Genomic DNA, 16,000 nt, shown 5'->3' on the forward strand with positions numbered 1-16,000 from the left:
CCTTTCTTTTTTCAAACTTTGTCGAACCTTCAACATACTACGTACTGTAGAAAGCTGCCTCCACCTTCACCTCCACCTCCTCCTTCGCGAGGGGCCCCGGCATCTCTCCTCGCCCATCGACAACAACTGCAAAAATCACTCCAACGGTCGAGAAGGTCACTCCTCACCCGCCCCGCCAGCTCTACCTCAATATCACTTCGCCTTCGCCTTCGCCACCACCACCACCACCACCACCACCACCACCATGCCTTTCTTCACAAACCCCACCTCCTTCCGCCTCAATCCCCTCAACGTCCTCGTTGCAGGCGGCGACTCCAGCCCACATATCGCCACTTCCCATACCCTCACCAACTTCGCCTCCCTCCATACACGCAACGATCATGATTCGCATCCCGCCCTGGGCCATCTCATCCTGCTGGTCTTCGAGGCCGTGATGGAAGTGGTGTGTGTTAGCTTGCCGGGATATATTGTCGCGAGGCAAGGCATGTTCGATGCCGATCAGCAGAAATTCGTGGCGAATTTGAACGTTTCTCTGTTCACGCCGTGTCTGAGTACGTGCACGACGACAGATGGATCTCCGGGGAAGCGAATGAGGATAGCTGGCTAACTAACATGCAACAGTCTTCACCAAACTGGCGTCCCAACTGACTGCGGATAAGCTGCTGGAGCTGGCTGTAATTCCAGTCATCTTCGTGATCCAGACCACGGTCTCCTACCTGGTGTCCATCGCTGTCTCAAGGGGCTTTGGATTCAATAAGAGAGCTGGCAACTTCGTCACGGCTATGGGTGTAAGTTTGGTGCTCCATGCATTAATTGGTCTCTGCAAGTCGCTAAGCGCTACAGGTGTTTGGAAATTCCAACTCGCTCCCCATCTCGCTCGTCATCTCGCTATCGCAAACCCTGCGCGGATTACATTGGGACAAGATACCAGGAGACAACGACGACGACGTGGCAGCAAGAGGTATTCTTTACCTGCTGATCTTCCAACAACTTGGACAATTGGTACGTTGGAGTTGGGGGTACCACGTCTTGCTCGCATCACCCGATAAGTACGAAGTGGTGGAGACGTCGGATCTTGAAGGAGCCCGATATACAGACGACCCGGAGCTGATTCCTGGTCTGGATGGCTCCAACGTCGAGGAACACCGGAGGTTGCACGGGAACAATTCCTCGTCTACGGTGTCGTTTGAGTCTGGAGGAAGGACCCCCATCACAAACGCCCAGTATCCAGACTCGGTGGATTCGGACGATGACGAGCCCATCAAAACTATCAATCCGACTCCCGCAAATGGAAATGTCCTACCTAGTGACTTTTTGAGCGGCAACATAACCTCTTTCCCAAGTATCCGAGCCCCTGCTCCGGGCGACGACTGGGAAATTCCCCGTGGTGTCCGAGGAATCATTCCAATGGTCCATCTGAAGTCCAGACGTGGACTCTTCCATGTCACCCACAAAAGCAAGCGAATTTCGCAAAAGGTCTTTGGGGCTCTTCCCTCCCCCGTGCAAACCGCGCTGGCATACACGTACTCCGCCTTCTTCAGATTCTTCGCCAGCGCTTGGGAATTCATGAACCCCCCTCTTTGGGCCATGCTGCTCGCCATCATCGTAGCTTCAATCCCCAAACTCCAGCACCTCTTCTTCGCCGACGGCTCCTTCATTGCGAACTCCGTTACCCGAGCCATTTCGCAATCCGGTGGCGTCGCTGTCCCCTTGATTCTAGTCGTTCTCGGCGCCAACTTGGCTCGCAACACTCTCCCCAAAGAATCTTTGGACGAGAACTCCGAGGAGAACAAGATTGGCACGAAGCTCCTGGTTGCTTCGCTTATCTCGCGCATGTTGCTCCCGACGCTCATCATGGCGCCTCTGCTTGCTCTTGCGGCGAAATACGTACCAGTCAGCATCCTCGACGATCCCATTTTCGTCATCGTCTGCTTCTTACTCACGGGTGCGCCGAGCGCGTTGCAACTGGCGCAGATTTGTCAGATCAACGGTGTTTACGAGGGCGTAATGAGCAAATTGCTGTTTCAGAGCTACGTTATCTGGTACGCTACCCAGTCCCCAGTTCTCCACTCTACCTTGCTAACGGGAAGCAGGATCCTGCCTTCAACTCTCATCCTCGTAATGTGCGCCCTGGAAGTAGTCGAATGGGCGGCATGAACGGCTCTTTTCTTTTGATCGTTTCCTTGACTTCGAAATTATATTTTCTTCGCGACGATATCCGGCAAGTGTACAGAATAGGGATGGGAGCGGGCAGGCAAGCAAAAAGGTTCTAGAGTATACCTAAGTTCGTCGTTTGCGACAGCATGGCGTTTCAGGCTGCTTTGGAAGATTGAGAGTGGAAGACAATTCGTGTGAATAATAACCAGATGGGCGGAGGTGAATTGATATCCTTGACGTATTGTGCTTTCGGGGAATACCTCTCTATGCCGGGTGACACGTCGGTTGCCCGTGGAAAATTGGATTCTGTCAGGGTGGAGCTGACAGTGAGTGAGTCACGTGCGACAGGAACGACGACTGGGCAACCATGTGGCCCGATCATGGAGGTCGTTATTGTCTTTCCCATGTCGCAGCAGAACTGCCTGGTTGAGATTGGGGTCCTTCAATAGCGGCCTTCTCACGGCTGCAGCACCGACGAGCTCCCTACCTTACCTACTCTATCACTTCTGTCACGAGGGACGGACGGATGTGAGGAAAGGGGGGGTAATTTGTACCTGGTATTTATTCATCGTCCCCGTCCCATCCCAATACACTTTTCGAGCAGTTCACTTCCCTCTCGTCGTCGTCGTCGTCGCCAGGACAAGGAAAGGGAGGACTTTTCTTTTCTTTTTTTGCTTTTTTTTTTCCCCACTTTGGCTGGTAGGTTGATATGCACGCTTGCTTTCCGAGTTGGGATGGGGGCTGTGGGGAGGAAGGGGGAAAGGGGTTTGCTGCTTGTGGATTGGGATGGTGATTGTACCGGTATACTACGGAAGTGCTTTTGTGCTTTTGTGCTAGCTGGGATATGGCGGTTTACTGCTTGTTATAGATACCTTAATCATAGATAGACGGACAGGGCGTGCTTGCTGCAAACGGCATCTCCAATAAAATTGAAACGAGGACGATATCTGACAAGGAGCGCAAAGTATTGATCCATTCCTATCTATCTATTACTAACTAACCGTCTATCCCTCTCGGCAAGAAGATTGGAAAGCCGACCGGTGCTCATACCGGTACGGGTAGTCTACCTATGCGTACTTAATCCCCTCTGTGACCTAGCCTCGACCCCTCCGCCCTTCAAATCCCCACCATCCTGGACCACATCTCCTACATACACCCCCCGTTCGTTCCAAAAAAAAAGCAGCCCCCTCCATCGATAGGTATTCACCTCCTCCCGCCCCCGCCCCCATCGAGGAAAGTCGCAACCAGGTCCGTCCCGGCCTCGTTGATCTCGACTGCCGTCCACCTCTGCTCGCGCCATCCAAACCTCTGCCCCGTCGTCATGATATCCCTGTCAGAGCCGTGAAGCGGACATTCGTCTTTCAGAACCTCCACGACGGTGCAACAGGTCACGGCGTCGGTCTCACCCAGCGAGCTCTCCTCGTCCTGCCCGTAGAGGATCTCGGCATCGACTCGGCCCCTCGGCAGGTCGTGCAGGAAGATGTGTAGGTCGGGAAACTGGGAGAAGACCTGCCCGAAGGCTGGCTTGGTGGTGGGGGATGCGAAGATGGATTTCTGCGTCGTGGTGTGCAGTTGCTGTCGATTGGGTTGCGGCTGGTAGGAGACTTTGGTGGGGGCGGCGGTGGTGGTGGTGGTGTTGTGCAGGATGGTGAGGAGATTTCGGGTTTTGGTGAGGGTGTGGAGTGTGGATGAGAGGGGGGTGAGGAGGCTGTGGGCTGTTGAGGTCTTAGCTTTGTATCTGGATACCTGAGCCAGAGCTCGGAGGGAGGCCTTACCATCGCTCCTCTCCTTGCGGGCGAATAGTTCGTTCATAATGTGCGTCATGTTGTCTATGATGATGAATTCTATCCCGTCTACGACTTCGTCACACTGTACATCTCCTGGCCCGGCTGCTTTCGGCGCTGGGGATGGGATGGGAAGTCCATCTTCCGACATCAGGTCTTCTTCTTGGCTGTCGAAAATCTCGGGTGAAAGGTCTAGATCTCCTTCATGTCCACTGGAACCACGCCCTGGTACAAGACCACCTTTCGGGCTTACTTCCGAGGAAATGTCTTGCTGAATTTCACCAAGCACCTCCCAAAGCCCCTCAATATCAAACACCCGGCTGATGGCGACCATCTCAAGACATCTCTGCAAGTCTGCATCGAGATCTGTACCGCCGCCATCCTTAGTAGGCCTCTGGACCGGATGATTCCCAGGCTTTCCTGTGTTCTGGGCCGACTGGGAACGGTTGGCGAGGATCCGGGACCGGAGGATCGAATAAAAGAGGGCTACAGGGAAGGAACCAGTCGTGTCGATGATAGTTGCCTTTGTCCCAGGTTTCGATGATGCGAGTCGAGGGATGAGAGCCGAAGCGAGAATATGTAGTGACAACTTGGGTGAGTTAGCAAGGCTTTCGTGTAAAGAGGATGCAGTTCGGGCTAGAATGCCAGCTTCCCAGATGAATGGGATTGGGGAAGAGATTTCTCGTAGCAGAAGACCATCACGAGAACCAAAAATTAAGAGCAAGTCACCATGAAGCGAGCCATTTCAACCCTAGAGAGCATGTGATGTATCATGCCAACAAGAGACTTTGAATCACGAGTTCATGATGGCTCGCTACTGTTCCCACCTGAGAGAGCCGATTCAACTGAAGCCCTTACAATACCACGCTGCGTAGCAATAACGAGACTCCCACTCACCAATCTGCCCTCGAACCCCTCCACACTTGAGCTCAACCCCAGCACAACACCTCTTTCGATACCTCCCCCGAGCAGCTCATCGATGTCTCTGCACCCAGTGCTCAGTCTTCCCGACCCTCCATTTCGCTCGAATCGCTGATGCTGCTTCTCCTCGAGCTCAAGGAGATGTGAGGCGAGGATCGGGGCTGCAGGCTCGGGAGGCGGAGGAGGCTGATTGCTCAAAAAGTTGTGGTCAATGTGTCTCATGGTGGATGGACGGAAGTGAAAGATGTTGTTTGGCACGCGCTGGTTCGCGCTGGTTGACGAGGGGAAGAAGGGATGATGTTTTGAGAATGAGAATCAGAACGAGATGAGATACTACTCATCCAGGAACGTGTGAGATGAAGAGAAACGAGGGGAAGGAACAGATCATGGCTATGACTTGTAGGATAAAATGAGAATCCAAGTCGTCCAGGCGCCTGAAGGACTCACCACCGATGAAAGAGTGCTTAACGTGAATATGGAGGTGAGCTTTTCCTTCGCTTGAGACGAGACGGTCGTTTGATGCCAAGCTTTTTAGCTCGTGACATATCAGATCTGCAAACCTCGCACTTCATTCAGCGTCTATTCCAAGATCTATATTTTGGACACATTAAACAGATCTGGACTATCCCAGAAAACAGCCCCGACCGGCCCGCTCGATTCAAACCATGGAGCTGCTTGGGACACGTGATATCTCCGTGATGTGATACGCCCTGAGCTGGAGGCCCTTAGCGACGACGATCTTCCCTGGCAACTCAGACCACACACACTCTATACTGTCGATCCCCAAATTCACGATGTGCAACAAAGTTCCAGCTCGAAAGTACGGAGTAGACGGAACAGTCAAACTCAGTCATACACCTCACACCTCGCGGACCGTGGCTGACGCCCCGAACCTCTTAACCCGTGGTCTAGACTGCTCCAAACCCGTCCATCGGTCCATCCGTCCGACGGTTGAACAAAGCCCTGGCCTTTCCCGGGGAAGGGAAGGGAAGGCTTGGGAATCGGATGTTGGATACTTCTGAGGATCCGGATGGTCTCGGCTCTCCAATCAATAACCCGCTTGGCAACTGGACGATCTTCTGCGATGTGCAACAGACGTATAAGGGGATATATATCCGTACATGCAAATAGATCTACATTAAATATAGAATCGGTACTTGTAACAACCGAAAAACAATGGGGTTCAGTCGTGATGATGGCCGGCAGCGTTACTTAGCCGGCGTGATCTTCGAACGCTCCCAACACACACACACGCTTTCCAGATCGTTGCGATATGATGACGAAACTTTTCATCAGAACTCTTTCCCGGGGAGACAGAAACTCAGACTTGACCTTCTCCGCAGCAGCTTGTTGTACTACCGGTAGCAGTACGTCCTGTTCCCAAGCCAGTCCTAGCGGACCTGGGAGTGTGTAGTAAACATCGTAGTCACTCGCGACGGGAACTGGTAGATGCCCTCCCTTTTCAACATTATCGACGGACGGTACCGTACTTGAGACCTCTTCTATCTCTATCTTGCCGATCATCTACGGCATACTTACGCTGTAAGTATTTGATATACAGACAGGTGTGAGCGGGGGCCATGTGGCTCTAACCAAGACTGCATCTTCGGGAGCATTTGAAGGGACTCGAACGCTCTATGCTGCGCAGATCTTCTTTGTGCGATATGCATCAAAAAAACTTTGGTGATATCGCAGACGACACAAGAAGACCCGACGGGGTTCATCATGCCTTGACCAAAGTCTCCCTAACCGAGCTCGCACCTTTAGAAACCCAAGATCATGCGTACGATGTGCAACAAAGTCTGGAAACATCTCTCTACCCTGCTTCGGCCACGGCATCTTTCTCTTGCTGATGCAGGCGGCAGGCGGCCGTGCGTGTAACAGATCGGGATGAGGAGTGTTGGTGAGGGCGGATCCGCGAATCTCAGGCCACCACCCACCACCCACATATGCCCGGCTGGAAGCATAGGTACGGTACCGGTAGATCACTCGAACTGCCCGCGTGCACCAGAAATCCAAATCTATCCATCCCATCCCCATCCTAGCGTAGAGCCTCTCGGCGGCTGCCATGCCGTTTGACCGGCGAGGTCTAGTTGATAGGCTTTGTACAGTAGAGAGGCTGAGATGCAGTCATGGAAGCGACCGATCGGTCACACAATAACGGCGGCCTCTAGACCGGTCCAAGCGACCATCTCCACAAAATCGCGACTTGCAACAGAATCCCTTGCCGGTCTTCTGTGTGACCATCCAGCTGTGATCCCCAGCTCACCGTCGCCCAAACCGTGTTGCTGACCCGAGCATCGCACGATACTTTTGATCCCGCATACATGCATCGTCTCTGCAGCACTTCTCGTCCGCTCCTGGGACCGGACCGGACCGGACAGGACAGGTGAGCTGGGGAGGCACTTGCAAGCGAAGTGCAGCCCGGTCGATATCATATTCCTCCTAAGTCCTCCCTGCCTGGAGAGCTGAAGCTGGCTCACCCGCCGCCGTGTGCAGGGCTTGGAGAATGGCAAATGCACACGATGCACGCGCCCGAGAGTAATCAGAGCCCCGGTCCCCGTCCAGGTCTAGGTCCCGGCACCAGCAGTCCCAGCAGCTTAGCAGCCGCCGTCAGGTTCTAGACGCAGATCCTTAAAAACTGCGACGTGCATCAAAAAAAGAAAAAAAGAAGAAAAAGAAAAGGTTGGCGGTCATGTGCTGTTGTTGTTGTTCTTGTTCTTGTTCTTGTTGTTTTCGTTTCACAAGTGCACACGATGCTGCTCTACGGTACCTATGCTCTGGAACATCGCCGTTCACGCTGAGACACCGGAATGACTCTAAACTACTACAGAGACCAAATCCACTCTCGTGCATGCGAGCTGCGATGTGCAACAAACAGAAATATTTGGAAAGGGCGTCGAGATCAGCTGAGCGCAATCTGAATATGCTTTTGGGCCCTCGTCCTCTCAGCCTTATCGTCGATGGTTAAGATTTTCTGTCAAATCCCACGGCCGGACCATGTTGTGGACATAGCTTTTGGGACGTAGTTGTAGTAGTTTAGTTTAGTTGTAGTAGTTGCACTTGTACTTGTACAATATCACGCAGCTCTACGGAACCTAAAGAGCAGCCCGTCGTCCGTGTCCGTCATTTGACGACGAGTCTTTGCTCCCGCCGATGAAGATGGGAAAAGGGGGCAGCAGCCTTGATCTCGCTAAAGACAGAGAGAGAGAGAGTTCTGGGCTGGCTTTCGTTGGAATCAAGCAATCCTTGGGAGAATGTACGACATGCAACGAACTTCCATTCTCTCCTCTTTCTCTTTCTCTCTCTTTCTCTCTCTTTCTCTCTCTCTCTCTCTCTGTGCGTCCCCGGCCCCCAGCCAAGCACCAAGCATACGGAGATTTACGGTACATACAGGAAATGTTGATCCAAGGCTTGGCTGCTGCTGCCCGGAAGTTCCCCGCCGAACCTTCGGCTGGTTAGTTACAGTAGTACCGGTACCGGTAGTTGTACCGCGTATGTACTACGTACGTAGTACGTACAGCGAGACAAGACCCAAGACCCAAGACCCAAGACCCAAGAAGTGGTGGTCCAAACTACTGACGCCCAGAAATGAAGACGTGCAACAAAAGCTCGACCTCTCTCTTTCTCTCTCTCTCTCTCTCTCTCTCCCCGGACTGCACAAGGACTCATGGTAGCCAATCAGTCAGGCTTGACTTGACTTGATTTTCGCTGTAGGAGTATGGCGGGCAGTCTTGGCTGGGTCGGCTCCATGGTTCTGTTCCTATTCATCCATTCATTCATTCGTTTATTATTCATTTATTCATTCCACCGAGGAGACCGTTATTCATTCATTCAGTCAGTCATTCATTCCACCGAGGAGACCGTCATTCACTCATTCATTCATTCAGTCATTCCTCCGAGGAGACCGTTATTCATTCATTTATTCAGTCATTCCACCGAGGACACCGTCAGTCACCGAGAAAGAAGCCAAGAGTTGGCACTCATCGCGACGTGCAACAAGAGACTGTCTTTGTACTGACTTACCGACGCTGATTGATGCATCTCTGCACGACCAAGTTGGCATGAGTAATAATGGGGATCAACTCGTGTCAGGCAGGCTGTAACTTGTGTGTTGCCGGCGACGGATCCAGCCCGCGCGTGAGTCTAGCGAGCTAGCATGAGTCCAAGCCCTTGGGCAAATGCGAGCCGGGCAACAAGAACAGCGAGCGTCAGAGAGTCTGTTCGTCTCTCACCAATGACCGAAATGCGTGCGCAGGATTGGCATCGCGTTGGCTGGCATCCTCAGCCCATCCTGCATTCTCGAAATAGCTTGGCGGCTCGGGTGCTGTGCTTGAAGTTCGTTCCAGAGGCCGGCCAACTGCGGATTTGGTAGTGATACGGCCAAGTCATTGATTGGCATCAACTGCGAACTGCAACAAGCCGAAGTTGACTTCGCACCAAATTGCCGATCTTTGAAGCTGGAAGCTGGAAGCTGGAAGCGGCTTGCTCTGGAAGGAATGATCCGACGTAGTGGTTGGTGCCGCGTCGGCAAAGGCCTCGTCACGAAGGATCTGTCTGACTGCCCGTTACGAGCCCGTCTCCACGACCAAGACCAAGACCAAGACCAAGACCAAGACCAAGACTTCGCACGCCCATCGTCAGCACTCGTCGTCTGCTGGGCGTTTTCTGCGAAGTGCAACACAATCCGCGGGTCAGAATACATCGTCCTATCAAAGTCGATACTGTACCGTAAATATACACATGATGATCTTGCGTTCAGATAGGTAGATGCAAGCAACGTCACGACCGCCCCTCTGACGCCTCCGATCTCGATTCCCGAGCGTGCACTGACGCTCGTCTCATGCCATCAGAGGCCCAGCCAGGCCCACGAAGCGGAGCGGCAAACTGAAGTTTGCAGGCTCACTCACTCATCCATTCCCTTCCCTTCCCTTCCCTTCCCTTCCCTTCCCGTAGGACCTTGCAGTGAGGGGGTGAAGGTGAGAATCATCATGTTATGACTCCTGTTCCCCGTTTCCTGTTTCCTCCGTATCAGTCGTGTCCCTTAGCTTGGCATGGGGCGAAGACGTCTTTCTTCCATTTTCCCATCTCACGATATTGAATGGAACCGGTCGATTACCAGCCTCGACAGAATGTTAGCCGGTGGCCTCAACCCTTACCCTTACTCTTACCCTCACCTCACCCTTACTCTTACCCTCACCTCACCCTCACCCTCACCCTCACCGTCAGTCACGCCTCGGTAAACATGTGCGCATGACTCAGTTGCAAATTGATCTTCCGTCAGAAGCCCACTCGTAAGGCGTAGTAGCTCTCCACAACCGACTCCCACCACCCCGCGCCGATCGGTGAAGCAAAGCTCGGCACTCGGACGGAGTGAATTGCAGAATTCGAACATGCATTCCTCCGGTATCTCCTTGGCCGTGTTTGCGACGTGCAACAAAGACGGCCGGCATCCCTGGCTGGAGAGGAAGGAGGGAAGCACGCCAACTTCCCGCGGCCTCTGTCAAACGGCATGTGCAGGAAGGCCACGCCCAGCCCGCCCGCCTGCCCATCTCTGTGGTCGCACCCGGCACGAGCTCGTCGATGGAGTGGATCACCTGAGTGGATGTATTGGTTGCTTGGCCGGGATTGCGACGTGCAGCAGCAGCAGCAGCAGCAGCAGCAACAGCAGCAGCAGCAGCAGCAGCAGCAGCAGCAGCAGCAGCAGCAGCCGCCAAGTGGGAAGTGATCCAGACGGGTTGAAGGTGATCGAGAAAGTGACGAGAGACTTGGCGGAAGAAGAAGAAGAAGAAGAAGAAGAAGAAGAAGACGAAGACGAAGAAGAAGAAGACGAAGAAGAAGAAGAAGAAGAAGAAGAAGAAGAAAAGTTAGAGAGAAGCACAGTCAGTCCGTCTAATACAGTACAGTATTACAGTATTAGTAAGTAAGCTAGTGAACTTCATATCTACCGGTACCGTACCTCAGGCCGAGTCTGGGGCGAAATAAGCTTCTGGGAAGATCTGGGCAGGATGGGTGCCAAGTGCCGCATGGACGTGACTGCCTCTTGACCCTTTTTTTTCCCTTGTGCCCTTGTGCCCGTCTGCCCTTGTGCCCTTCTGCCCGTCTGCCCGTCTGCCCGTCTGCCCGTCTCCCCGTCTTCCCTGCGAGCGGCCCGACCGACAAGTCGACGACCACGTTCTTGGTCTCAACTTGGCCATTTCTACGACATGCAACAGAACCTCCGAGCCATCTCACATGCCGGCCGACAGGCATCCGCCCACAACGTCATGGCGTCCACGGCTGCCAACAGGACCACCTACTTACTTACTTACTTATCATCCACCAACCTCATCTTCCCTCCTCTCCGACCGACCACACTCTCCACCGTACATCTCTCACCACCCCACGCTCCTCCCCGCGCTCGGGATCCCACATACCAAGGCCAACCAACCAACCAGTCGCGCCACAACCCACAGCCGCATCTCCCAGCCCCGAGTCCCCGAGCCGGCACCGAGGCGCGCGCAGAGCACGATTGATTGATTGATTGATGAAATCGATTTTGCCAAACGACCCTCCCTCTCTGAGACGGTCGGTCGGTACCGTACCTGTAAGACGGCACCAGCTCCGCAAGCCGTTGCGATCGATCGATTGGATCGGATCGGATCGGATCGGCTCGGCTCAGATCGGCTCGGCTCGGCTCGGCGCTCTGGCTGGTTCGCTACATCGGCGCGAGGCCTGTACTGTACTGTGACGGCCGGCTCGCTTCCCCGGAGGAAACAAGACGGCGATGTGCAACAGGTGCGCTCTAGCTGAAACTGGCGAGGGAAAAGGTGAGTGGAGTACCGGTACCGTACCGTACGGGACCGTATCCGCTCGCTACGGTATCTGTCTGCCCACGTGGGCTTGGAGACGTACGTAGTATATACGGTAGCCGAAGTGAAAAGTGAATAATGCTGCGAGATGCAACAGACAATCTCCCCAGCCACTTCGGCCTGGCTCTTGGCTGGTGGAGAGCACGCTTCCGTAAATGTCAGTAAAGGTAAAGGTAAAGGTCAAGGTAAAAGTAAAAGTAAAGGTAAAGATAGAGGCGTAATATAATACATACACACACACGCACACACGCGCACACACACGTTTTTGAGAAAAAAAAAAAAAAAAAAAAAAAAAAAAAGTATAAGAGCCTCGCCCAGGCCCGCCTAGCAAGAAATGGCAAGCAAGCAATGCAGGCCGTGGAACCCTACATTAGCCTGGCATGCAACCGCAACAATTAAAGCCGACGGAACGGTCACTTGCAGCAGACAAACCCCAAGCGTCACCGAAGAAACGAAACCCAGAGACTGAATCGTCATTTCATTCATGCAGTCAGTCAATTTAACTCCCAAATCACTTTAGTTCTCTCGCTCCCTCGAGAGCCTCGTCGCCACCGCTCCTGCGTACGCCGGCTGCCTGGTATCATCACCCAAAGTATTCCTTGCCCCTCCCATCGTACCCGTCTACACAACTCATCTCTCAGGGAAACGGAGGTCCGCAAAACAGGAACAAAGAACTCATCCATCCTGCGCCTGCGTCCCTCCCAATGGCGTGTAACGAAATCTAGAACCAAACGGATTGAGGCCTCGGCGCCCCACACACAACTCATCTCCTCAGTCTCATTGAATTGTGATCTCTTCAACGACTCGTCGAGCGAAAAAAAGAAAAATTAGCGTGACCAACAGTCAACCGGTCATGGTGCGGACCTCCTGGTCCATCTCCAACCATGCTATCCAAGACGGAATAAGCAGGAAAAGAGAAGGTGTAGGGGAAATGAGATTCGGTCATCCATAGGGAATATGCACTCCACGGCTGTATGCTCGCGGTATGGTTCGTTCTGTTCTTCGCCGGGGTTGCAAGACTCACGCTTGTGGCATGGGCCGATCAACCTTGGGCTTTCTCGGGCCACCCTTCAGAGACTTGACGCGTGACAAGAACCCACCGCCCATCCTCGGAGTGACGGATGGTGGCATAGAGGGGTCATTCCAGTCGTTTGTAGCATTCCTCTCAAGGCGATCGCCGTAGCGTTGTCCTGGGCTGCTTGGTGCGCGAGCTCTACCAGTTCGCTCCGGCTCAACAAAAGTTACGCCCCCCTTTTTAGTAGTGTCATCACCCGTGCTGAACTCGTTGAAGAAGGGGTTGGACTCGCTGACTTTGTTGCCGCCAGGTGTACGCATTTCGGGGTAGTACGCTCCTTCGGGGTTTGTAGCTCTACCGGATGGGCCATAGTCACGTCGGGGGGCATTGATCCCACGGATCTTCTGAGCCAATGACTTCTTACGACCCAAGCCACCGCCGAACTCGTTTGGCGATGCGTGCTCACTAGTTCGGCGCTGTAATGCCGCTCGGGAAGCGGGGGCTCCTTCCAAGAAAGTCGAAGTTCCCAGACCAAGTGACTCGTCTCCGTGGATTGGCTCTACTCGGGTGGTGGCGCTGTGTACATCTGGCTGTTTACCGGATCTAGAGCCGTCCATGGAGTAAGACTCAAAGCCATTGAGCCCAACACCGCCCTTGGAATAGTCCTTGAAAGCCTCCTCGTCGTTGTTTCCAAGGAAAGTAGAGTGATCAGGCCTCTTGTTTAGTGGTCCTCCGCCTCCCATGATATTGTTCAATGAATCCTTGGGGAATGCCTGCATTGGGGCACGTCTGCTGCCCTGTCGGTTTCGGTGGGGATTGCAAGCATCGAATGGGCCATCATGATGGAATACTATAAGTTTGTCAGTTTGCCCACAGACGTCAGAGACTTCAACTACTCACATCCAGTGCCATAGATACTCGTAACATCTAATTTATCGATGATGTCTAGCTTTCGGTCGGGCTTTCTCTTGGGATCCTTGGCTTCACGGTCTCGTCGCTCTCGGCGTTCACGTCTCCTCCTCTCCTGTCGCCTCCTCTCTTCCTCGGAGTCCATCGTCTTGCTCATGATTGAAGAATCGGAATTTCGGCGAGGGCGTCTAGAACCGGATCTCCGTCCCGGTGATGAGTCAGAAGGGTCGGCGAATATGTCCACTTCCTCTCGTAGCATGGGCCTGCTTTTAGATCCCCCAGCCAGCCTGCGAGCACGCATAGCTTCCTCTTCAGATCGAGACGGACGATGACCAGGTGAGTTTTTTGAGGCCCCTGGGGGTGGGATGTTCTCGCCACGGGTTGTGTATGGAGGAGGCATCTTATCAACAGCGTTGGGTCGAGAGGGGGGAGGGCGCGTGATATTGCTGCCCTTAGGCTTGTCGTCGAGGGTCAGGTTATCCTGCAGTATCTCGATCAGCGAACGATGTTCCACCTCAGCTTCCATTTAATTCAACTCCACAAGATAGCTTGCGACCAAATTATGAAGCAAACTGGAGGGATCAACTGGTTGAGAGAATACAACAGTCTTTAAATTGGAGTAGTATAACGTACAAAGAGATCGGCGGCGGCACCACTCAGTGCAGGTCTTGGCTGAGCAGAAGGCATGTTGCTAGGAGAATCGATAGGTCTTCCGGAATAGGTGGCTGGCTGTAATAGCTCTACGGAAGAGTCAAGGAATGGGTTTCGCGACACGGGTCTTGGAGGAGCGTCGAGTGGTGAGAGTTGACCGCTGGGAGCAGGAGAAGCAGCCCGATTGCGAAAGGGATTGTTCGAAGAGAGGTTGAGTTGCAACGGGTGGGAGCGTGCAGAATCTATATTCCAAAAGGATCTCATTAGCAGGCGGATTCATGCATGTCCATGTTCATGTCCATGTCATGTCCATGTCCATGTCCATGACGAGAGTTGGCCGGGAGTTGAAACAGAACGACTGCCAATGTGATACACCAGACCCTACCATAAGTGGGACTAAGGAGGTCGTGGGAGCATGTCGAAGCGCTCTCTAAAATAGGGATGGAAATGTGTCTCTCACGGACGGGGACAGGAGAACTGACCTGCTCCATCTGTTTGGGCGAGCGACATGGTGGTAATGTGCACTCGACCCAGGGATGGTTCTTAGAGTCGTTGTAAATTAACAAGAGGAGGAGATGAATGATTGCTGATGCCTATCGAGAGGAGAAGAAAGGCGGGCCGGCGATAAGCCTCACTATCCTGCTATGGGATAAAGTAATCCAGCGCCGAGTTGTACCGGTATGTATTCTGGGGCGGGGGGGGGGGGGGGGGGGGGGGGGGGGGGGGGGGGAGGGAGGTGGGTGGGTTGGATGTTGTTGGGGTTGGGTTGGGAATGAAGTGAAGAAGTGAATGCGCGAAAGTGAGCGGTCGGTCAGGCGTTCGTGAGGCCGAGGCCGAGACGTAGAGCTAAGGGGGAGTCAGGGCGCGTAGTGTCCTGCGGCGCCCAACTACCTTAAATAAGTACTTAATAGGCAGTGACTGTTTAGCCGGGGTGACCCAGGTGGAGATGGGATCCAATTCAGGGGACGACGTACTCTGTAAGGTGATGTTGTCGATTTCTAGGCGAAGAGAAAACCATCTGATCTCTGGGTGGATAGAGACGACATGCGACATGCGAGGGGCGACGGGCGAGGGGCAAGGGGCGGGGGGGGTCTGGAAGGTCTGGGGAGGTCGGTCTGTGTCGGTCTTGGAGGGGCAGCGGATATGAGAGAGAGAGAGGGAAAAAGAGAGGGAAAAAGAGAGGATAAAGGAAGTTCGGGCTGCGGCTGGCTGAATAGATGGACGCAGCCTTGAATTGAATCCGATCGTATCGTATCGTATTGACTTGATTCGGATCGATAAATAGGGGAAGCAATAGAATTGTTGTTGGAGCAGGTCGGTAGGTCGGTAGGTCGGTAGGGAGGTAGGTCGGTAGGGAGGTAGGGAGGGAGGTAGGGAGGAGGGTAAAGAAGTGAGCCAAATACCGAGGGAGAGGAAGCACGCAGGGCACTACGGTAGGTACGTAGTAGATCCGTATCCCCAATCTAAAAGCCCGGCTGGCCGGAGTCGGTGTAGCCGTTGGTAAGTACCTTAGGTAGGTAGCAAGGTCGCACAGTACTGCTGACTGCACAGAACAGAGAGAGCAATCAATACCTAACACAATGCAGTGCAATGCAATACAATCGGATCCAATGCTACTTATCCCATCAATATACGTCGTAATATCAACATCAATGGTCATTGCCCTAGCCAGGGGCACGGAAGGGAGAATAAGCGAAGGGGGAGGAGGGGTT

The 16,000-nt window shown here is 53.5% G+C and overlaps 3 protein-coding genes across 4 annotated transcripts; 1 reads left to right on the forward strand and 2 right to left on the reverse strand.

Moving 5' to 3' along the window:
- Window positions 1-244: 244 nt before the first annotated feature.
- On the forward strand, window positions 245-2,157 carry L3040_000231 (uncharacterized protein; the record flags this gene model as incomplete). Its single annotated transcript, XM_066155063.1, has 4 exons — window positions 245-551; window positions 622-788; window positions 844-2,042; window positions 2,094-2,157. 4 exons carry the CDS (start codon window positions 245-247, stop codon window positions 2,155-2,157), a joined length of 1,737 nt encoding a protein of 578 aa, XP_066013123.1.
- Window positions 2,158-3,360: 1,203 nt separating this feature from the next.
- L3040_000232 (uncharacterized protein) lies at window positions 3,361-5,084 on the reverse strand (the record flags this gene model as incomplete). The annotated part of the gene is made up of 3 exons (XM_066155064.1): window positions 3,361-3,872; window positions 3,933-4,530; window positions 4,839-5,084. 3 exons carry the CDS (start codon window positions 5,082-5,084, stop codon window positions 3,361-3,363), a joined length of 1,356 nt encoding a protein of 451 aa, XP_066013124.1.
- Window positions 5,085-12,733: 7,649 nt separating this feature from the next.
- On the reverse strand, window positions 12,734-14,798 carry L3040_000233 (uncharacterized protein; the record flags this gene model as incomplete). Of its 2 annotated transcripts, XM_066155066.1 has the most annotated exons (5): window positions 12,734-13,578; window positions 13,629-14,118; window positions 14,271-14,530; window positions 14,674-14,718; window positions 14,771-14,798. In XM_066155066.1, 5 exons carry the CDS (start codon window positions 14,796-14,798, stop codon window positions 12,734-12,736), a joined length of 1,668 nt encoding a protein of 555 aa, XP_066013126.1. The 2 variants fall into 2 exon arrangements, with proteins under 2 accessions (XP_066013126.1, XP_066013125.1); XM_066155065.1 differs by lacking the exon at window positions 14,674-14,718.
- Between the last annotated feature and the right edge of the window lie 1,202 nt (window positions 14,799-16,000).

This window comes from Drepanopeziza brunnea, assembly GCF_022702325.1.
Source record: "Drepanopeziza brunnea f. sp. 'multigermtubi' strain 214-2 chromosome Unknown ctg1, whole genome shotgun sequence".
Classification (NCBI taxonomy): domain Eukaryota; kingdom Fungi; phylum Ascomycota; class Leotiomycetes; order Helotiales; family Drepanopezizaceae; genus Drepanopeziza; species Drepanopeziza brunnea.